Source organism: Taudactylus pleione, unplaced genomic scaffold (assembly GCF_031769625.1).
Source record: "Taudactylus pleione unplaced genomic scaffold, aTauple2 ptg000861l, whole genome shotgun sequence".
In the NCBI taxonomy this organism is placed as follows: Eukaryota; Metazoa; Chordata; class Amphibia; order Anura; family Myobatrachidae; genus Taudactylus; species Taudactylus pleione.
The window spans coordinates 56,570-79,410 of record NW_028285263.1 but is presented as its reverse complement, the minus strand read 5'-3'; the positions used below and the strand labels follow the sequence as shown (position 1 = coordinate 79,410).

The following is a 22,841-nucleotide window of genomic DNA, read 5'->3' as shown; positions in this document are numbered from 1 at the left end:
ACTGCTCCTGCTGCCCATGCCTTCCTCACACTGACTGCTGCTGCCCATGCCTTCCTCACACTGACTGCTGCTGCCCATGCCTTCCTCACACTGACTGCTGCTGCCCATGCCTTCCTCACACTGACTGCTGCTGCTGCCCATGCCTTCCACACACTGACTGCTCCTGCCGCCCATGCCTTCCTCACACTGACTGCTGCTGCCGCCCATGCCTTCCTCACACTGACTGCTGCTGCTGCCCATGCCTTCCTCACACTGACTGCTGCTGCCTATGCCTTCCTCACACTGACTGCTGCTGCCCATGCCTTCCTCACACTGACTGCTGCTCCTGCTGCCCATGCCTTCCTCACACTGACTGCTGCTGCTGCCTATGCCTTCCTCACACTGACTGCTCCTGCTGCCCATGCCTTCCTCACACTGACTGCTGCTCCTGCTGCCCATGCCTTCCTCACACTGACTGCTCCTGCTGCCCATGCCTTCCTCACACTGACTGCTGCTGCCCATGCCTTCCTCACACTGACTGCTGCTGCTGCCCATGACGTCCTCACACTGACTGCTCCTGCTGCCCATGCCTTCCTCACACTGACTGCTCATGCTGCCCATGCTTTCCTCACACTGACTGCTGCTGCCTATGCCTTCCTCACACTGACTGCTGCTGCCCATGCCTTCTTCACACTGACTGCTGCTGCTGCCCATGCCTTCCTCACACTGACTGCTGCTCCTGCTGCCCATGCCTTCCTCACACTGACTGCTGCTGCCCATGCCTTCCTCACACTGACTGCTCCTGCTGCCTATGCCTTCCGCACACTGACTGCTGCTGCCCATGCCTTCCTCACACTGACTGCTGCTGCTGCTGCCCATGCCTTCCTCACAGTGACTGCTGCTGCCCATGTCTTCCTCACACTGACTGCTGCTGCCCATGCCTTCCTCACACTGACTGCTGCTGCTGCCCATGCCTTCCTCACACTGACTGCTCCTGCTGCCCATGCCTTCCTCACACTGACTGCTGCTGCCGCCCATGCCTTCCTCACACTGACTGCTGCTGCTGCCCATGCCTTCCTCACACTGACTGCTGCTGCTGCCTATGCCTTCCTCACACTGACTGCTGCTGCCCATGCCTTCCTCACACTGACTGCTGCTCCTGCTGCCCATGCCTTCCTCACACTGACTGCTGCTGCTGCCTATGCCTTCCTCACACTGACTGCTCCTGCTGCCCATGCCTTCCTCACACTGACTGCTGCTCCTGCTGCCCATGCCTTCCTCACACTGACTGCTCCTGCTGCCCATGCCTTCCTCACACTGACTGCTGCTGCCCATGCCTTCCTCACACTGACTGCTGCTGCTGCCCATGACGTCCTCACACTGACTGCTCCTGCTGCCCATGCCTTCGTCACACTGACTGCTCATGCTGCCCATGCTTTCCTCACACTGACTGCTGCTGCCTATGCCTTCCTCACACTGACTGCTGCTGCCCATGCCTTCTTCACACTGACTGCTGCTGCTGCCCATGCCTTCCTCACACTGACTGCTGCTCCTGCTGCCCATGCCTTCCTCACACTGACTGCTGCTGCCCATGTCTTCTTCACACTGACTGCTGCCCATGCCTTCCTCACACTGACTGCTGCTCCTGCTGCCCATGCCTTCCTCACACTGACTGCTGATCCTGCTGCCCATGCCTTCCTCACACTGACTGCTGCTACTGCCCATGCCTTCCTCACACTGACTGCTGCTGCTGCCCATGCCTTCCTCACACTGACTGCTGATCCTGCTGCCCATGCCTTCCTCACACTGACTGCTGCTCCTGCTGCCCATGCTTTCCTCACACTGACTGCTCCTGCTGCCCATGTTTTCCTCACACTGACTGTTCTGGCTGCCCATGCCTACCTCACACTGAATGCTCCTGCTGCCCATGCCTTCCTCACACTGACTGCTGCTGCTGCCCATGCCTTCCTCACACTGACTGCTGCCCATGCCTTCCTCACACTGACTGCTGCTGCTGCTCCTGCTGCCCATGAGTTCCTCACACTGACAGCTCCTGCTGCCCATGCCTTCCTCACACTGACTGCTGCTCCTGCTGCCCATGCCTTCCTCACACTGACTGCTGCTGCCCATGCCTTCCTCACACTGACTGCTGCTGCTGCCCATGCCTTTCTCACACTGCTGATGCTGCCCATGCCTTCCTCACACTGACTGCTGCTGCCCATGCCTTCCTCACACTGACTGGTCCTGCTGCCCATGCCTTCCTCACACTGACTGCTGCTGCTCATGCCTTCCTCACACTGACTGCTGCTGCTGCCCATGCCTTCCTCACACTGACTGCTGCTGCCCATCCCTTCCTCACACTGACTGCTGCTGCCCATGCCTTCCTCACACTGACTGCTGCTGCTGCCCATGCCTTCCTCACACTGACTGCTGCTGCTGCCCATGCCTTCCTCACACTGACTGCTGCTGCTGCCCATGCCTTCCTCACACTGACTGCTGCTCCTGCTGCCCATGCCTTCCTCACACTGACTGCTGCTGCTGCCCATGTCTTCCTCACACTGACTGCTGCTGCCCATGCCTTCCTCACACTGACTGCTGCTGCCCATGAGTTCCTCACACTGACAGCTCCTGCTGCCCATGCCTTCCTCACACTGACTGCTGCTCCTGCTGCCCATGCCTTCCTCACACTGACTGCTGCTGCCCATGCCTTCCTCACACTGACTGCTGCTGCTGCCCATGCCTTCCTCACACTGCTGATGCTGCCCATGCCTTCCTCACACTGACTGCTGCTGCCCATGCCTTCCTCACACTGACTGCTCCTGCTGCCCATGCCTTCCTCACACTGACTGCTCCTGCTGCCCATGCCTTCCTCACACTGACTGCTGCTGCCCATGCCTTCCTCACACTGACTGCTGCTGCCCATGCCTTCCTCACACTGACTGCTGCTGCCCATGCCTTCCTCACACTGACTGCTGCTGCTGCCCATGCCTTCCACACACTGACTGCTCCTGCCGCCCATTCCTTCCTCACACTGACTGCTGCTGCCGCCCATGCCTTCCTCACACTGACTGCTGCTGCTGCCCATGCCTTCCTCACACTGACTGCTGCTGCTGCCTATGCCTTCCTCACACTGACTGCTGCTGCCCATGCCTTCCTCACACTGACTGCTGCTCCTGCTGCCCATGCCTTCCTCACACTGACTGCTGCTGCTGCCTATGCCTTCCTCACACTGACTGCTCCTGCTGCCCATGCCTTCCTCACACTGACTGCTGCTCCTGCTGCCCATGCCTTCCTCACACTGACTGCTCCTGCTGCCCATGCCTTCCTCACACTGACTGCTGCTGCCCATGCCTTCCTCACACTGACTGCTGCTGCTGCCCATGACGTCCTCACACTGACTGCTCCTGCTGCCCATGCCTTCCTCACACTGACTGCTCATGCTGCCCATGCTTTCCTCACACTGACTGCTGCTGCCTATGCCTTCCTCACACTGACTGCTGCTGCCCATGCCTTCTTCACACTGACTGCTGCTGCTGCCCATGCCTTCCTCACACTGACTGCTGCTCCTGCTGCCCATGCCTTCCTCACACTGACTGCTGCTGCCCATGCCTTCCTCACACTGACTGCTCCTGCTGCCTATGCCTTCCGCACACTGACTGCTGCTGCTGCTGCCCAAGCCTTCCTCACACTGACTGCTGCTGCCCATGCCTTCCTCACACTGACTGCTGCTGCCCATGCCTTCCTCACACTGACTGCTGCTCCTGCTGCCCATGCCTTCCTCACACTGACTGCTGCTGCCCATGCCTTCCTCACACTGACTGCTGCTGCCCATGCCTTCCTCACACTGCTGCTGCTGCCCATGCCTTCCTCACACTGACTGCTGCCCATGCCCATGTCTTCCTCACACTGACTGCTGCTGCCCATGCCTTCCTCACACTGACTGCTCCTGCTGCCTATGCCTTCCGCACACTGACTGCTGCTGTTGCTCAAGCCTTCCTCACACTGACTGCTGCTGCCCATGCCTTCCTCACACTGACTGCTGCTGCTGCTGCCCATGCCTTCCTCACACTGACTGCTGCTGCCCATGCCTTCCTCACACTCACTGCTGCTCCTGCTGCCCATGCCTTCCTGTGAACCACCCTCAGCTATAGCGAGCGGCCATGATGATGGTCGCAATGGTCAAGACCATCACGACCATCGGGCTTGCAACGAGACCCTTGTGGTAGGGTCTCGTTCATCGCAAGCCCCAGAGAGCTTTCGGCTCTAACAGAGCCGGAATCTCTCCACTGACTTCACTCGTGATGTCAGTGGGGCCGCCCCCAAACGGCAAGCGATCCCTCAGGAACGCCTCCGTTTGGGCAGCCACCCTCCCGGCCCGCCCACCAAAGGGGGCGAGCTGTCATTCAACATCAACAGCTCGCCCCCTTTGGTGCGAGACCCGGAGCGACGGATTGCCCATCGCTAGCCGAGGCTCTTGCATGCGCACGACGGAGCCGGCTCCATCGTGCGCATGCGCTGTGGGCCACCATTGACCCGGTTGCGAGCGCTCAGCGCTTGCGACCGGGTCTGAATCAGGCCCTCGGTCCTCAGGACTCCCATACAGTTCATGTTTTCCAGGTCTCCTCAGAATCACGAGTGAAATATTTAACCGCACCTGTGGATCCTTTAAAATGTGTCAGTGAGTAATGAATACACCTGTGCACCTGCTAGGTGACATGGAAAACGAGACATGGATAACGGGAACTGTTTGGGGGGGTTGGGTAAGGGATCCGGGTGGTCAGAATCCTGAGTCTGGCAGGGTTAGGATACCTGTAAGAATCCTCCTGTCATCACAATATAAATGGTTACGTGCTCCGGTCACTCTATTTGCACAGATAATAATATAGCACATTGCTCAGCACACAGTGACAGATGGGATGTGTTATAGGGATCTGTGTAAAGTTGTCAGGTCTGATCACTAATGGTTTCCTCCTGCTAGTCACCAACGCTGCAATTGCTAAAAGCAATCAACATGTCAGAACTATCTCGCTATAAAGACCGGGACCCCAGCGAGTGGTAAATCATTACATGAAATGTGGTCTCTTGTGTTTGTATCACTACGTTTATCAGTAAACATGACATGGTGCAGAAGGCTGGGTGTCAGTAAATGGAGGCTGGGTGTCAGTAAATGGGGGCTATTAGTTTGTAGAAAGCTGTGTGTTAGATGGACTATAGTTTCCGTCCCTGGACAGCTGCTATTCCTCCATATCCCCCAACCTCATACCTGTCCTCCAGTATAAACATCCCCCCAGCCGCCTGGCTCTGACTGGGGACTGGCAGCTCTGCAGGGTGTAATGTGCAGGGTGAGATCTTCCATGCGCTGCCAGAAAACACACTGACACAAGATGGGATCTCTCAGGTTATAAGACACAATAAAGATTAAAGCCCACGATAGAAGAATGCCATTATGTCCACATTTCCTGTGCCTCAGGAAGCACACGCCCGGCCCGGGGAAGAATCCCCTCACTATAGATGATTCATTACTACAGACCTATATGAGGCACCAACATGACATAATCCTCTACAGCAGGAGGCCAGGCCAGTACTATCAGGGGGCAGCACTATCAGGGACAGGGGGCAGCACTATCAGGGGGCAGCACTATCAGGGACAGGGGGGGTGGCACTATCAGGGGTCAGCACTATCAGGGACAGGGGGGCGGCACTATCAGGGACAGGGGGGCAGCACTATCAGGGGTCAGCACTATCAGGGACAGGGGGGCGGCACTATCAGGGGTCAGCACTATCAACTATCAGGGACAGGGGGGCGGCACTATCAGGGACAGGGGGCAGCACTATCAGGGGCAGCACTATCAGGGACAGGGGGACGGCACTATCAGGGGGGCAGCACTATCAGGGACAGGGGGGCAGCACTATCAGGGACAAGGGGCAGCACTATCAGATGCAGCACTATCAGGGACAGGGGGGCGGCACTATCAGGGGGGCAGCACTATCAGGGGGCAGCACTATCAGGGACAGGGGGGCGGCACTATCAGGGGTCAGCACTATCAGGGACAGGGGGGCAGCACTATCAGGGGGGCAGCACTATCAGGGGGCAGCACCATCAGGGACGGGGGGCGGCACTATCAGGGGTCAGCACTATCAGGGACAGGGGGGCGGCACTATCAGGGGGGCAGCACTATCAGGGGGCAGCACTATCAGGGACAGGGGGGCGGCACTATCAGGGGGAAGCACTCTCAGGGACAGGGGGGCGGCACTATCAGGGGGAAGCACTCTCAGGGACAGGGGGGCGGCACTATCAGGGGGAAGCACTCTCAGGGACAGGGGGGCAGCACTATCAGGGGGAAGCACTCTCAGGGACAGGGGGGCAGCACTATCAGGGGGCAGCACTATCAGGGGGAAGCACTCTCAGGGACAGGGGGGCAGCACTATCAGGGACAGGGGGGCGGCACTATCAGGGACAGGGGGGCGGCACTATCAGGGACAGGGGGGCGGCACTACCAGGGACAGGGGGGCGGCACTATCAGGGGGCAGCAGTATCAAGGGGCAGCACTGTCAGGGACAGGGGGGCGGCACTATCAGGGGGCAGCACTGTCAGGGACAGGGGGGCGGCACTATCAGGGGGGCAGCACTATCAGGGGAGCACTATCAGGGGGCAGCACTGTCAGGGACAGGGGGGCGGCACTATCAGGGGGGCAGCACTCTCAGGGGACAGCAGTATCAGGGGGCAGCACTCTCAGGGACAGGGGGGCAGCACTATCAGGGGGCAGCACTCTCAGGGACAGGGGGGCAGGTCTCTCAGGGGGCAGCACTCTCAGGGGGCAGCACTCTCAGGAGGCAGCATTCTCAGGGGGGCAGCTCTCTAGGGTTCCATACAAAAGGTCAACAATGATTTGGTGTAACACCAGAAAGTCAGCATGATAAAAGGTCGACATGTACAAAAGGTCATGGACATGGAAATGGTCAACAGAAATTATTGACATACTTTTTTTATTTTAAATTTCTTTGTTAGGGTTAGGCAGTAGGAGATAGGGTAAGTGTTAGGCTCCATGGGGAGGGTTAGGGTGAAGATTAGGGTTAGAACAAAATGTGTTGACCAATTCTGTGTCGGCCATTTCCATGTCGACCTTTTGAATCTTTAGACCTTTTGTACCTGTTGACCTTCTGTACTGTCTAACTTTTTCCATGTTGACCTTTTGTATCACACCTGCACTCTCAGGGGGGAGGATGCTGAAGGGGCAGCACTCACAGCGGGCAGCAGTCACAGGGGGCAGTATGCTGAAGGGGCAGCACTCACAGCGGGCAGCAGTCACAGGGGGCAGTATGCCGAAGGGGCAGCACTCACAGCGGGCAGCACTCACAGGGGGCAGTATGCTGAAGGGGCAGCACTCACAGCGGGCAGCAGTCACAGGGGGCAGTATGCCGAAGGGGTAGGACTCACAGCGAGCAGCAGTCACAGGGGGCAGTATGCTGAAGGGGCAGCACTCACAGCGGGCAGCACTCATAGGGGGCAGTATGCTGAAGGGGCAGCACTCACAGAGGGCAGCAGTCACAGATAGGGTTGGCCGTCGACCATCGATGTTTAGCAAACATTTATGGTTTCCTACAGTACCAATGGTTATGCCATTGATGCTAAAGGACCAATATTTCTACTCCATTGATGGCAGAAATCCAAAAGGTAATGCAGCATGGTTTCCCATTGATGCTTTTCTACCATCGATAGAAAACTTTTGAAGGTGGCATCGATGGGGATAATTGATGGTTAGCCATTTGATGAACCCTAGGATGTCAGCAGTCCCAGGGGAACAACAGGGGGATGACCTCCTGTATGGCAGTGACAGATGTATTGGGATGCTTCAAGGGAAAATCTTTACTGTTCCGAATACATAAAGCTCCTGCCTCAGGGAGATGAAATGACCACAAATTGCCATCGTTACAGTAAATTAGTACAAACAACATAACATTGATGACACCTCTGCCTAATGACCCATCCACACAGCAGCCAGCAGCAGTGTCAGCCCCACAAGAAGCCCCCACAGCCCTATTGCCCCTAAGGCGAAGGCTCTGCCCATAGGCTGGGGCTGGATTATAGCGTCTGTCCCCTCCTATTATACCTACAGTATTGTGGTTATACATACTCTCAGAAAACAAGGCACTTTATGGAAATGTTCTCAGGGTGGACTTGTAAGGGGGGAACCAATGGCCCTGGACCTGTCTGCATAGAGTCTCAGACTTACGGCTGCTAATAGACGCTTCTGTGTCCACCTCTGAGCCAGGTACCAAATCTCGCATTGCCTTCTGCTGCAAGAACATGCTGGGATTTGCAGTTCCACAACAGCTGTGGGGTGGCGAGTTGCCCCCAGTGACTGCATTAGATTCTTGGTCCCGTGTAGTCTGCACCGTGATGCTGTAAGTATGAGGGGCTGGCTCTATACATATAATAATGCATGTAACTGGCTCTATACATATAATAATGCATGTAACTGGCTCTATACATATAATAATGCATGTAACTGGCTCTATACATATAATAATGCATGTAACTGGCTCTATACATATAATAATGCATGTAACTGGCTCTATACATATAATAATGCATGTAACTGGCTCTATACCTATAATAATGCATGTAAATGGGGTTCTCTCTCCACGGCCTGATCTGCCCAATATATATGTGCCATAACTGTAACCAGATCCTGTCTCTGTGAGCTCCATACAACCATTATACAGTATAGATATAACACGTCTGTCTGGGTCATGATATATGTGGGGTTAGCGCCATGGTGCCTCCATGCTGCCTGCGGTGATTTATGGTTGGTTAGGTTACTATTATTATTACAGTAATATAATGCAACTCACTCACCAATCTGCAGAGCTCCCATTCTGCTGTCTAGTAATGTTGTCATGTCCTGAAAGCAGAAATATAAACAGCACATTACAAAGATAAATGCTTACAGAGTACAGAGTGACAAGTAATCCCTGTGCCTCGCAGAGTGACAAGTAATCCCTGTGCCTCGCAGAGTGACAAGTAATCTCTGTGCCTCGCAGAGTGATAAGTAATCCCTGTGCCTCGCAGAGTGACAAGTAATCCCTGTGCCTCGCAGAGTGACAAGTAATCCCTGTGCCTCGCTGAGTGACAAGTAATCCCTGTGCCTTGCAGAGTGACAAGTAATCCCTGTGCCTCGCAGAGTGACAAGCAATCCCTGTGTCTCACAGAGTAACAAGTAATCCCTGTGCCTCGCAGAGTAACAAGTAATCCCTGTGTCTCGCTGAGTGACAAGAAATTGCTGTGCCTCGCAGTCATAAGTAGTACCTGTGGCTCAAAGCGTTAAGTAATCCCAGTGCCTCACAGAGTGACAAATAGTCCCTGTGCCTCTCAGTGATAAGTTATCTCAGTGCCTCACTACTGATCATAGATAAGCATTCTGTAACAGTTGTGGAACTGCAAGTACCAGCATCTGGAGGGACACAGGTCGCCTATGTCTGTGTTATGTGGTTGCTTCCAGGGTCTCTGAGAACCCAAGCAATTTGCATCCTATAACTCACACCCTACAATACACACATTGCAACGTACACCCTGCAACGCAATCCTTACACTACACATCAAACAACCCGCACTCTATAACGCACACCCTACAATACACACATTGCAATGTACACCCTGCAGCGCAATCCTTACACTACACATCAAACAACTCACACCCTATAACGCACACCCTACAATACACACATTGTAACATACACCCTGCAACGCAATCCTTACACTACACATCAAACAACCCGCACTCTATAACGCACACCCTACAATACACACATTGCAACGTACACCCTGCAGCGCAATCCTTACACTACACATCAAACAACCCGCACTCTATAACGCACACCCTACAATACACACATTGCAACGTACACCCTGCAACGCAATCCTTACACTACACATCAAGCAACTCACACCCTATAACGCACACCCTACAATACACACATTGCAACGGAAACCCTGCAGCGCAATCTTTACACTACACATCAAGCAACTCACACCCTATAACGCACACCCTACAATACACACATTGCAACGTACACCCTGCAGCGCAATCCTTACACTACACATCAAACAACCCTCACTCTATAATGCACACCCTACAATACACACATTGCAACGTACACCCTGCAGCGCAATCCTTACACTACACATCAAACAACCCGCACCCTATAACGCACACCCTGCAATACACACATTGCAATGTACACCCTGCAGCGCAATCCTTACACTACACATCAAACAATGCACACCCTACAACACACGTGTGGTACCCCACTAGTTTGTTGGGTAGTCTTGGGCTGCCCACATTATGTGATAAGCAGCTATAGGGTCTAGTTACTAATCAGTGTTAGGAGGCAGAGTGAAAAGTGATAAGGGACCAGCCAATCAGCTCCCAACTGTCATCTCACAGGCTGTGTTTGAAAAATGACAGTTGGGAGCGGATTGGCTGGTCCCTTATCACCCAGTGGAATGTCTGGGGGGGGGGCACTGACAGACAGAGGGGAATGTCTGGGGGGGGGGGATTCAGAGGGGAATGTCTGGGGGGGGATTCAGAGGGGAATGTCTGGGGGGGGATTCAGAGGGGAATGTCTGGGGGGGCACTGATACATAGGGGAATGTCTGGGGGGGCACTGATACAGAGGGGAATGTCTGGGGGGGCACTGATACAGAGGGGAATGTCTGGGGGGGCACTGATTCAGAGGTGAATGTCTGGGGGCACTGATACAGAGGGGAATGTCTGGGGGGCACTGATACAGAGGGGAATGTCTGGGGGGGCACTAATACAGAGGGGAATGTCTGGGGGGCACTGATACAGAGGGGAATGTCTGGGGGGGCACTGATACAGATGGGAATGTCTGGGGGGCACTGATACAGAGGGGAATGTCTGGGGGGGCACTGATACAGAGGGGAATGTCTGAGGGGCACTGATACAGAGGGGAATGTCTGGGGTAGAGCACTGACAGACAGAGGGGAATGTGCGTGTGTGGGGGTGCACTGACAGACAGAGGGGAATGTGTGTGTGGGGGGGAACTGAGAGACAGAGGGGAATGTGTGTGTGTATGTGGGGGGGGGCACTGACAGAGGGGAATGTGTGTGTGTGGGGAGGGCACTGACAGACAGAGGGGAATGTGTGTGTGTGGGGGGGCACTGAGAGACAGAGGGGAATGTGTGTGGAGGGGTACTGAGAGACAGGGGAATGTGTGTGTGTGTGTGGGGGGGGCACTGACAGACAGGGGAATGTGTGTGTGTGGGGCACTGAGAGACAGGGGAATGTGTGTGTGTGTGTGGCACTGACAGACAGAGGGGAATGTGTGTGTGTGGGGGGGCACTGAGAGACAGGGGAATGTGTGTGTGTGTGTGTGGGGCACTGAGAGACAGGGGAATGTGTGTGTGTGTGTGGGGCACTGAGAGACAGAGGGGAATGTGTGTGGGGGGGCACTGACAGACAGGGGAATGTGTGTGTGTGTGGGGCACTGACAGACAGAGGGGAATGTGTGTGTGTGGGGGGCACTGAGAGACAGAGGGGAATGTGTGTGGTGGGGCACTGACAGACAGAGGGGAATGTGTGTGTGTGGGGGCACTGACAGACAGAGGGGAATGTGTGTGTGTGGGGTGCACTGAGAGACAGAGGGGAATGTGTGTGTGTGTGGGGGGCACTGAGAGACAGAGGGGAATGTGTGTGGAGGGGCACTGAGAGACAGGGGAATGTGTGTGTGTGTGTGGGGGGGGCACTGACAGACAGGGGAATGTGTGTGTGTGGGGCACTGAGAGACAGGGGAATGTGTGTGTGTGTGTGGCACTGAGAGACAGAGGGGAATGTGTGTGTGGGGGGGGGGCACTGACAGACAGAGGGGAATGTGTGTGTGTGGGGGGGCACTGAGAGACAGGGGAATGTGTGTGTGTGTGTGTGGGGCACTGAGAGACAGGGGAATGTGTGTGTGTGTGTGTGGCACTGAGAGACAGAGGGGAATGTGTGTGGGGGGGCACTGACAGACAGGGGAATGTGTGTGTGTGTGTGGCACTGACAGACAGAGGGGAATGTGTGTGTGTGGGGGGCACTGAGAGACAGAGGGGAATGTGTGTGGTGGGGCACTGACAGACAGAGGGGAATGTGTGTGTGTGGGGGCACTGACAGACAGAGGGGAATGTGTGTGTGTGGGGTGCACTGAGAGACAGAGGGGAATGTGTGTGTGTGTGGGGGGCACTGAGAGACAGAGGGGAATGTGTGTGGAGGGGCACTGAGAGACAGGGGAATGTGTGTGTGTGTGTGGGGGGGGCACTGACAGACAGGGGAATGTGTGTGTGTGGGGCACTGAGAGACAGGGGAATGTGTGTGTGTGTGTGGCACTGAGAGACAGAGGGGAATGTGTGTGTGGGGGGGGGCACTGACAGACAGAGGGGAATGTGTGTGTGTGGGGGGGCACTGAGAGACAGGGGAATGTGTGTGTGTGTGTGTGTGGGGCACTGAGAGACAGGGGAATGTGTGTGTGTGTGTGGGGCACTGAGAGACAGAGGGGAATGTGTGTGGGGGGGCACTGACAGACAGGGGAATGTGTGTGTGTGGGGCACTGACAGAGGGTGAATGCTGCTGCTAGGAGGGCAGGTAGACGTCACTCAGAGGGTGAATGCTGCTGCTAGGAGGGCAGGTAGACGTCACTCAGAGGGTGAATGCTGCTGCTAGGAGGGCAGGTAGCTGTCACTCAGAGGGTGAATGCTGCTGCTAGGAGGGCAGGTAGACCTCACTCAGAGGGTGAATGCTGCTGCTAGGAGGGCAGGTAGACGTCACTCAGAGGGTGAATGCTGCTGCTAGGAGGGCAGGTAGATGTCACTCAGAGGGTGAATGCTGCTTCTAGGAGGGCAGGTAGATGTCACTCAGAGGGTGAATGCTGCTGCTAGGAGGGCAGGTAGATGTCACTCAGAGGGTGAATGCTGCTGCTAGGAGGGCAGGTAGATGTCACTCAGAGGGTGAATGCTGCTGCTAGGAGGGCAGGTAGATGTCACTCAGAGGGTGAATGCTGCTGCTAGGAGGGCAGGTAGACATCACTCAGAAGGTGAATGCTGCTGCTAGGAGGGCAGGTAGATGTCACTCAGAGGGTGAATGCTGCTGCTAGGAGGGCAGGTAGACGTCACTCAGAGGGTGAATGCTGCTGCTAGGAGGGCAGGTAGACGTCACTCAGAGGGTGAATGCTGCTGCTAGGAGGGCAGGTAGACGTCACTCAGAGGGTGAATGCTGCTGCTAGGAGGGCAGGTAGATGTCACTCAGAGGGTGAATGCTGCTGCTAGGAGGGCAGGTAGATGTCACTCAGAGGGTGAGTGCTGCTGCTAGGAGGGCAGGTAGACCTCACTCAGAGGGTGAATGCTGCTGCTAGGAGGGCAGGTAGACCTCACTCAGAGGGTGAATGCTGCTGCTAGGAGGGCAGGTAGACGTCACTCAGAGGGTGAATGCTGCTGCTAGGAGGGCAGGTAGACGTCACTCAGAGGGTGAATGCTGCTGCTAGGAGGGCAGGGAGACGTCACTCAGGGTGAATGCTGCTGCTAGGAGGGCAGGGAGACGTCACTCAGAGGGTGAATGCTGCTGCTAGGAGGGCAGGTAGACCTCACTCAGAGGGTGAATGCTGCTGCTAGGAGGGCAGGTAGACCTCACTCAGAGGGTGAATGCTGCTGCTAGGAGGGCAGGTAGATGTCACTCAGAGGGTGAATGCTGCTGCTAGGAGGGCAAGTAGATGTCACTCAGAGGGTGAATGCTGCTGCTAGGAGGGCAGGTAGATGTCACTCAGAGGGTGAATGCTGCTGCTAGGAGGGCAGGTAGACGTCACTCAGAGGGTGAATGCTGCTGCTAGGAGGGCAGGTAGACGTCACTCAGAGGGTGAATGCTGCTGCTAGGAGGGCAAGGAGACATCACACAGAGGGTGAATGCTGCTGCTAGGAGCACAGGTAGACGTCACTCAGCTATAAGAAGGGTTCTAGATAACACAATAGTTTTGTCCTCCAGTACAGGAGTACTGTATATCACAATGCTCGTTACCAGCACCAGCCAGTTCTACTGTAATGAATGGTTAACGCTGTAAGTTCCAGCTCAGTGTAAGAGTTACCACCCCTGGTTATTAGAGTACAGATGAGAACCCGATTACTGTACCTTGTTATCTGGGGGCTCTGATGGATAAATGCAGCTTCTTGCAGAGTAGATGGAGCAGTCCCAGCACCACAGCTGCTTCCCAGTGAGATGCCTTCAGGAGGTCTCCTTTCCTCTCTCTCAGCCTATGCTCCTCTCTCTCTGGCTGCCTGAGCCTTCCTTCCCTGTTTCCTCTGGGCAGCCCAGTCACTCCCAGCCCAGCAATGGTTTTAATTGCCATCCCAGATGGATGAGGGGGGGGGGGGGGGGAGGCAGGGTCAGGACTCCCATGGGAGGGGAAAACTAGCAGCTAGCGGGGTCTGTGCTGGAATTCCTGGCTTTCCTTAGACCGGCTCTTATTTAGTTTTCACTTTGTTTTGTTTTTTGATTTTTATTATTATAGTAGTTTAACTTCTATCAGTCTATTTGGCGTTGTGTTTCTATCATTACTTCCTGCCTCGGCTTCCTCACTCCTCTGTATGTTTCCTCTAGTTTTATTCTCTCGCAGTCGCCTTTCATTCCCAGCTTCCTTCTCCTTCTTTCCTCTTTATCTCTCTCTTCTCCCCTCATTCACTCCTCTATTTCTTCCTTTTATTCATCAGTTTCTCTCTCTTCATTTATCCCTCCTTTCCTATTATCCTAATAAAGAGAGATTGGCGCCTGTTACACGGGGAATGTAATAGTGCAGTGGGCCTGAGTTAGCGATGGACGCTATAATGCCAAAGCTTTCACCACTGAGTGATCGGTAATCTGCACCTGCGTCTAATTGGCACGGTGCATGCGCCAGGGCACATTACCGTAGACTCTGGCAGCAACTTTTTAATCGCAGTGTGATTGGTAGTCAGGGAGAGTTTGAAGGAGGTGACGGGGAGTATCGGCAAAGAGCGCAGGCGCGTTATGACCGTTTCAGGGGGAGTGTCACATCATGCGACTGCGATCATGTACTCAAGAAATATGGCTCTGGCGTTTCAATTCCCCATGGCCATTCTGCACGACCATAGGCTCAATAAGGGCTGCGACAATCTAATGATCTATGTCCGATGCTGCGTCCTTGAATGCAGATGCTGCGGCATTCTACACAGATGCTTGGAGTAGCAAATCTGCAGGTGGGCGTCTCCGTACATCTCCTAGCGCCAGCGTCATTTGCATATTTTCTCTCCGCTGCTACATACACATTTACGGTGGCGGCGGCGTTAACGTACAACTCAATCAGGCCCAATGCCCAGATGAATATGGCTCCATTCTATCTGCCTCCTAGTATAGTTCTTCCCTTACCCTATTGCCTTGCTGGTCAGGCAGCCTAAGCAGAAGGGGAGCCTAAGGACCTGATTCAGACCCCTCCCTAAGGCGCGATTGCTCGCTCTGAGCGATTTTCGCCCATCTGCACATGCGTATAATTCGCAGTGCACGTGCACAAGCCATTCGTTGCGATCTGATTTTGGTTGCTCGTAAGACACTATCAGGTCGCTGCTTTGAGTGACAGATAGCGCTGTTTGTGGGTGGTAACAAGGGAAGGTGCTTGTGAACGGGGGAGTAGTGTTGCGAACGCAGGTGCGTCAGGCCGCCAAAACACTGTTTAAAGGGCGTGCATAATTAGCAAAGTAGCGTCATTGCACACGTCACCTGCATGTATTGCAGCCCGCACTGATCGCTGTGCTTGCGGCTGGCTAAGGCAACCCCAAGGGCTGCGAGCAGCTCCGATGGCTCACGATGGTCCCGATTAATCCTACATTTCCCGGAGATGACGTGTGTTGCGAGTGGCAAGTGGGCGTCTTTAGACACTTGCGAGCGCACTTTGCCGTAGCTCGCTAAAACATAGTGGGCGTCTACGCGACGCAGTGCGAGCACTTCATTTAAATATCCAGCCCCTTTTTGCAAGCGAGAGACCGCAACTTGCGAGCGGGTCTGAATGAGCTCCTAAGTCTTACTACTCAAAGTGGTGAGAGGACCAATCTGAGTAACCCGGTGCACAGTGAGTCAGAGGGCGAAGACCAGAGAGAGGAGAGTACGCTGGTCAGGAGGGCCACACGGGACCCCTTATAAGGGCCAGCTGTTCCCTCCACTGATCTGAGATCATAAATGGGGGGGTGCTCATTGGAGCCAGCAGTTGCTGCATGTGACTGACATCTTTGCCTCTACATGTCCCTGACAATAGGGTGCAGTGTGAGAGGTTCACAAACACGGTGCTGGTGTCTGCGGCTAAATGATGATTGGGGGGCATTCCTCACCGATGCGCCTGGGAAGGGTTAGAGGTTAGACGCCCATAGAGGTAACCCTGACCTTATGGCATAGACCAGGGCTGGAATCTGTATTTTCCCTATAATGTCTGTAACCCATTTCGATGCATACATACGCCAGATTCAGTGACGTACACTATACACAGGGAGGCGTCTGACGGAATAAAACTCAGGCTCAACAGACTCAGCATGGCCACCTCCTTCCCACATGTAAGGCCAGTAAGTCTGCATCGCTAGGTGCCGGCCTCAGCACTCCCAGAGAACGGGGCAGGGACTCCATTGTCTTCTTGGAATGCAGAGAGTGCGGCTCCACTCCTGCCCCAAACGGCCGCAGCAAGTCAGTCATGGGGAGGCTTAGAGGAGACTGCAACCGCCATCGCAGTCAGTGATTGGCACAGGTGCAGTACAGATCCAGCGCATGCGCCGATCATTGCGTACAACTCGGAAACAGGCCCAACGCACTTTAATTAGTGCATGTGAAATAACAGCTAAAGAAATAACGCTGTGTGTCCTCCAGGGGCGTTTCTAGAGAGGAGGGGGCCCGTGTGCAGTCTCCTACACGGGCCCCCTCCTCTTTGCCCGGCGGCCGGCAGTGCACTAAGCTGTCTGTGGCCAGCGCTGGGGTTATAGACTCTGGGCACTAGATACGCCCCTGGTGTCCCCCCGCTGTGGCATTACCGCTCCGGTTGGTTCATCCTGGTGCTGGTAAATGGAAAATAGGGGGGACCCCATGCCAGTTTTTCCCAAATTGCAAAATCGAATAATAATCGACTGCAAATACACCAAAAACCCAAAATTGACCTAAATATACCCCTTTATTTTGTTGTATCTGTTATATATGTTGTACCACTTCTCTGTAGGGGTCATATTTATTAATGGATGAAAAGCAATTGAAAGTAGGGATGTGCGCCGGACCATTTTTGCCGGATTTGGATTTGGATTTGGTTCTAATTCGTCGTCCGGCTTTGGATTTGGATTTGCCAAACTGCGGTGACTGGCTTTGGATTTGGATTTGGATTTGGATTTGGATTTTTTTTACAAAAATTGACAAAAAAAGCTAAAATCACATAAATTGGTCTTTTTTTTCTTCCTAGAGTATTATTAACCTCAATAACATTAATTTCCAGTCAATTTAGACCATATCACAGCTTATAATATTGTTTTCAACATTATTGGCCAAAGGTTGCAGTGAGCTGACTGGTTATTAAGCGACAGAGCAGCGGCACAACGACACAGACACCACAGTATAAAGCACATCTATGACACATTGCCACACAGCAGTGGCAGAAATGAAAAGTAGTGCACCCACCCAGTGGGTACGGCCAGCAGAGTCACAGTACTTGTTTATATAGTGGGCTACGGCCCAAAGAGTCACAGTGCACAATCTTATTCACATTACACCGCACATAGTGATTCTCTAGTGAGAATCCGACATCAGGCGGGGAACACCCGAACAGGGTTCGGGTTGACTCGGATCCCCAATGTTCGGAGCGGTTCGGATTCCACAGAATCCGAACTGCTCATCTCTAATTGAAAGTGAATGTCTCTGCATGTACCACAGCCATACTTCTTCTCTTACCATCACTTATAGAGGTCTATTCCATACTGGCCAACTCTCCCTCATTGTCAGGGAGACTCCCTGAAATAGCAGCAATCTCCCTGTCTCCCTGAAGAGTCCAGCAATCTCCCTGATTGCACCTTACCCCCATTATGAAGTTATATTAACCCCCCCCCAGATATATACATTCATATGGGATCATTATTATCATTTCCCTGCATTGGGTATAAGCAGCAGTGGCTCCTGCTCTCTTACCTGACGGGGGGCAGCCGCTGCTTATGGTCCCGGTGCCGGCACAATGAATGACAGGCACCGGGACTTGCGCAACCAACTGGATTGGTAGCAGCCCCAAGAAGTCCTGTAGGCATACTTGCCTACCCTCCCGATTCGGCCGGGAGCCTCCCGAAAATTGGGTGCCGCTCCCGCCCCCCCGGAAAGGTAGGCAAGTCTCCCAGCCCCAGCGACCCACCTGCATAAACCCCGGCAGCGGGGGGGGGGGGCAATGACGCGATTTGCGCTGAATCGCGTCATCGTAGTCCCGCCCCCTGCATCACAATGCCGATATTAATGGCATTGTGATGCAGGGGGCGGAGCTACGATGACGCGATCGCGCTGTCATGCCCATGCCCCGCCCCCAATGGTGTGTCATCATCATAGCCACACCCCTTTTCTCCCGCGACACGCCCCCTTTTTGCCGAGAGACTTTCCCCTGTGATTGCCCGACAGCTCCCTCCCGGAAGGAGGGAGTTAAATGTCGGCAACCCTGCCTGTAGGGCTGCCCGAAAGGCAGAGCAGCGGCTGGGTGTGCCTGTCCTGTGCGAGACTGGCAGGTGGCACTTCCAATAGGAAGCCATCCCCAGTCACAGTGTAGCCGGTGCAGTCACGGACTGGCTCACTGAAGTGGAGGATGTTACTGGGGGGACTGCAGCCTCGTAGCCCCTAGGTAAAATCTGCTACTGGTTATAAGGCACAATGGCTACATGCATTATCTAAAAAGTATCATTGTGTTTTCATCACCAAGCAGATCTTAGTAACAGCTTTGGGGCTCATTTACATTTGTATGTAAATCAATTGCATGACACGCCTGTCGGATGTAGCAGTACTGTCCACGTTACCACCGCGCTCATAGGTGTTACTTTCACAATCTCCCTGAAATGCTTTTTCAAAAGCAGCCAAGTATGGACTATTCATTACGTTAATAATCAGGGTCTGAGTGGACTATGATAATTAACATTCTTACTCGCCACAAGCACCGAAGTAATTCATCATTGCTCTGGCGCAGAGATGCTGGTCCAAAAATCATCTGTCTCCCTGAACGGCTTCATTGATCCTTTTGGAGCCCTCCCGAGTCTGACTCAGCAGTACTAGTGTGCCCTAGAGTTCACGCAGACGCGCAATGCCCCGACAGAAGACGGACAGGGGCAAAGGGATACAAAAGGGTGTGCGCTGTGAGCGGGAGCAAACGCCATCTGAAGATGGCGAATGCTCCCGCAGTATTAGTATTTTCGCAGCTTGATGAATTTCTGTCCGGGCCACTCTTTGATGAATAGCCGGGATACTTCATTTCTACAAAAGCAGGTGAGAATGTTCATGTTCATCACCTGCTTTTATAGAGATGAAGTGATAATGAATAGACCCCATAGTGGTGCGAGCATATAAATATATATAATTGGAAATGTGTTTTAGTGTTTGTTTGTTTTTCTATAAATACTGGTCGGTCTATTTTCATTCCTCGTCCTATTTATTGTGTGTTTATTATAGAACGTTTTACACTGGAAGGAATGATTTTCAGATGCTGAGTATTTACACGTTCCAGTACACAAATCCTACAGCAGGGCTGGTACACAGATTGCGGGCAGGAGTGCGCTCCCACCACAATCCTGTTATATACAATGAGCCGGAGCTCAGTCAGAAGCGGTCTGACCTATTATTAGCGCCGCAGCGCATGTGCGGCGTCTGTGTGCGTCTTAACTTAATTGCGTCCATGAGAACAGGACGGCATCTGAGACTCTCACCACAGCCAGAGTCATTTCAGTGCCCAAACATAATCACAAGTACCCTACACCACCACCAATATAATATATAATAGGATACCAGGACAGGTGCATTCGCCCAACTCACACCCTGTGCACTACAATGCCCAGCATTACCCTAAGCTCCAGGCTGCTATATTCCATGCAGATTGCTGACCACTGTTACACCTGCGATATCCCCGTGTCCTATGTTACTTTCTCTTCAGCCAGATTACAATGAATCTGAGAACTGGATACTGTAAGATGTACAACGTGTGGTCTAACCGCCACCAGCACCAACACCTGCGTTACACCCACAGCGCCATCAGTACCTGAGCCAATACACGTGTACCTGGGCATAGCTTCTTATCTACTACTGCTCTAAGCACATTACACTACCATATCAATGACAGCTACTACTATCTGCTGTCACCGTACTACTATGCTATTACTATCTCCTATCACCATACTACTCTGCTACTACTATCTGCTGTCACCGTACTACTCTGCTACTACTATCTGCTATCACCATACTACTCTGTTACTACTATCTGCTGTCACCCTACTACTCTGCTACTACTATCTGCTATCACTGTACTACTCTGCTACTACCACCTGCTATCACCGTACTACTCTGCTGCTACTATTTGCTGTCACCATACTACTCTGCTACTACTATCTGCTATCACCATAGTACTCTGCTACTACTATCTGCTGTCACCGTACTACTCTGCTGCTACTATCTGCTATCACCGTACTACTCTGCTACTACCATCTGCTATCACCATACTACTCTGCTACTACTATCTGCTATCACCGTACTACTCTGCTACTACCATCTGCTGTCACCGTACTACTCTGTTACTACTATCTGCTATCACCGTACTACTCTGCTACTACCATCTGCTGTCACCGTACTACTCTGCTACTACTATCTGCTATCACCGCACTACTCTGCTACTACCATCTGCTGTCACCGTACTACTCTGTTACTACTATCTGCTGTCACCGTACTACTCTGTTACTACTATCTGCTGTCACCATACTACTCTGCTACTACTATCTGCTATCACCGTACTACTCTGTTACTACCATCTGCTGTCACCGTACTACTCTGTTACTACTATCTACTGTCACCGTACTACTCTGTTACTACTATCTGCTGTCACCATACTTCTCTGCTACTATCTGCTATCACCATACTTCTCTGTTACTACCAGTGCTCGAAGTGTGCCGGTATGAAACGGTATGTCATACCGGCACTTCACTTCGGCGCTGAGACTGTCACTGTCCCGGACCCAGAGCTAGTTAACAAGTGGGCGGCTGCGCTGCCTGTTTACACTTGGCTCCGGCCACGAGCCAATCATGGCTCGCGGACCGGTGGCCAATCAGCAGCGACCTGCGGCATATTGAATTTGGCGCCAGCCACAGGCAAATCAGGGACCGCTACATAGCCGCCCCTAATTGGCTGCCGGTCTGCGGCTGGAGCTAAATTCAATATGTCGTACTGACGAGTGAGGAGAAGAGGCAGGAGCAGCGCCGGTGAACTTGAAGAGTGCAGAGCGGCACTTGTTAGCGGGGTGCAGCTCCGGTCAGCCGAGTACATCGCGGCATTGATCAGCGGAGTGGTGTGTGCTGGAAGATGACCTGCGAGGCACTTGGAGGTGAGCTGTTAGTTGTGGCGTGAGGGCAGGTGAGCGGGTAGCTGTAATGGGAGGGCAGGGGAGCTGTAATTGGAGGTATGAGGGTAGGTGAGATGTGAGGGCTGGGAGCTGTGCTGTGAGGTGGGAGGGTAGGTGAACTGTGAGGTGGGAGGGCAGATGAGCTGGGAGCTGGGTTGGGAGGTGAGAGGGCAGATGAGCTGAAAACTGTTATGTGAGCTGGGAGGGCAGGTGAGCTGGGAGCTGTGCTGTGAGGGAGCAGGTGAGCTGGGAGCTGTGGTGTGAGGGTAGGTGAGCTGTACTGGGAGGTGGGAGGTGTGCTGTGATCTGGGAGGGCAGATGAGCTGGGAGCTGTGCCGTGAGGTGGGAGGGAAGGTGAGCTGTGCTGTGAGGTCAGAGGGTAGGTGAGCTTGGAGCTCTGCTGGGAAATGTGAGGGCAGGTGAGCTGGGAAGCGTGAGGGCTGGGAGCTGTGCTGTGAGACGTGAGTTCAGGTGAGCTGTGATTGGAGGAAGTGGGGGTATGGAAATATAAGGGCCTCAGGATTGGGCTTGCCTAAGTAAAGCCCCCCTGATATCTCCATAACCCCACTTCAAAATTTCCACTTCGACCACTGGTTACTACTATCTGCTGTCACTGTACTACTCTGCTACTACTATCTGCTGTCACCCTATTACTCTAATACTACTACTACTACTACTACTGTCTGCTGTCACTATACTACTCTGCTAATACTATCTGCTGTCACTGTACTACTCTGCTACTACTATCTGCTATCACCATACTACTCTGTTACTACTATCTGCTGTCACCCTATTACTCTAATACTACTACTACTACTACTACTGTCTGCTGTCACTATACTACTCTGCTACTACTATCTGCTGTCACCCTATTACTCTACTACTACTACTACTATCTGCTGTCACTATACTACTTTAATACTACTATCTACTGTCACCATACTACTTTTCTACTACTATCTGCTGTCACCAGACTACTCTGCTACTACTATCTGTCATCACCCTATTACTCTGCTACTATTATCTACTGCCACCATTCTACTCTACTATTACTATCTACTGACACCATACTACTCAACTACTATCTGCTGTCACCATACTACTCTGCTACTACTGTCTGCTGTCATCATAGTACTCTACTACTACTATCTGCTGTCACCATACTACTACTATCTGCTGTCACCATACTACTCCCCTACTAGTGTCTGCTGTCACCATATTAC

The 22,841-nt window shown here is 53.3% G+C and overlaps 1 protein-coding gene across 3 annotated transcripts in view; it reads right to left on the bottom strand.

The window, feature by feature from the left end:
• The window catches only part of HSPA12B (heat shock protein family A (Hsp70) member 12B), a 263,670-nt gene extending 249,359 nt beyond the window's left edge, over positions 1-14,311 (bottom strand). For 2 of the 3 annotated variants that reach the window (XM_088458888.1, XM_088458891.1), the window contains exons 1-2: positions 14,154-14,311; positions 8,840-8,885 (exon numbers count right to left, since the gene is read on the bottom strand). In XM_088458888.1, coding sequence (XP_088315014.1) covers positions 8,840-8,882 — 43 coding nt within the window. In that variant the 5' untranslated portion in view covers positions 8,883-8,885; positions 14,154-14,311. Of the gene's footprint in view, positions 1-5,242; positions 5,460-8,839; positions 8,886-14,153 lie in introns of those variants that run through there. The other variant, XM_088458889.1, reaches the window with a different exon arrangement.
• Between the last annotated feature and the right edge of the window lie 8,530 nt (positions 14,312-22,841).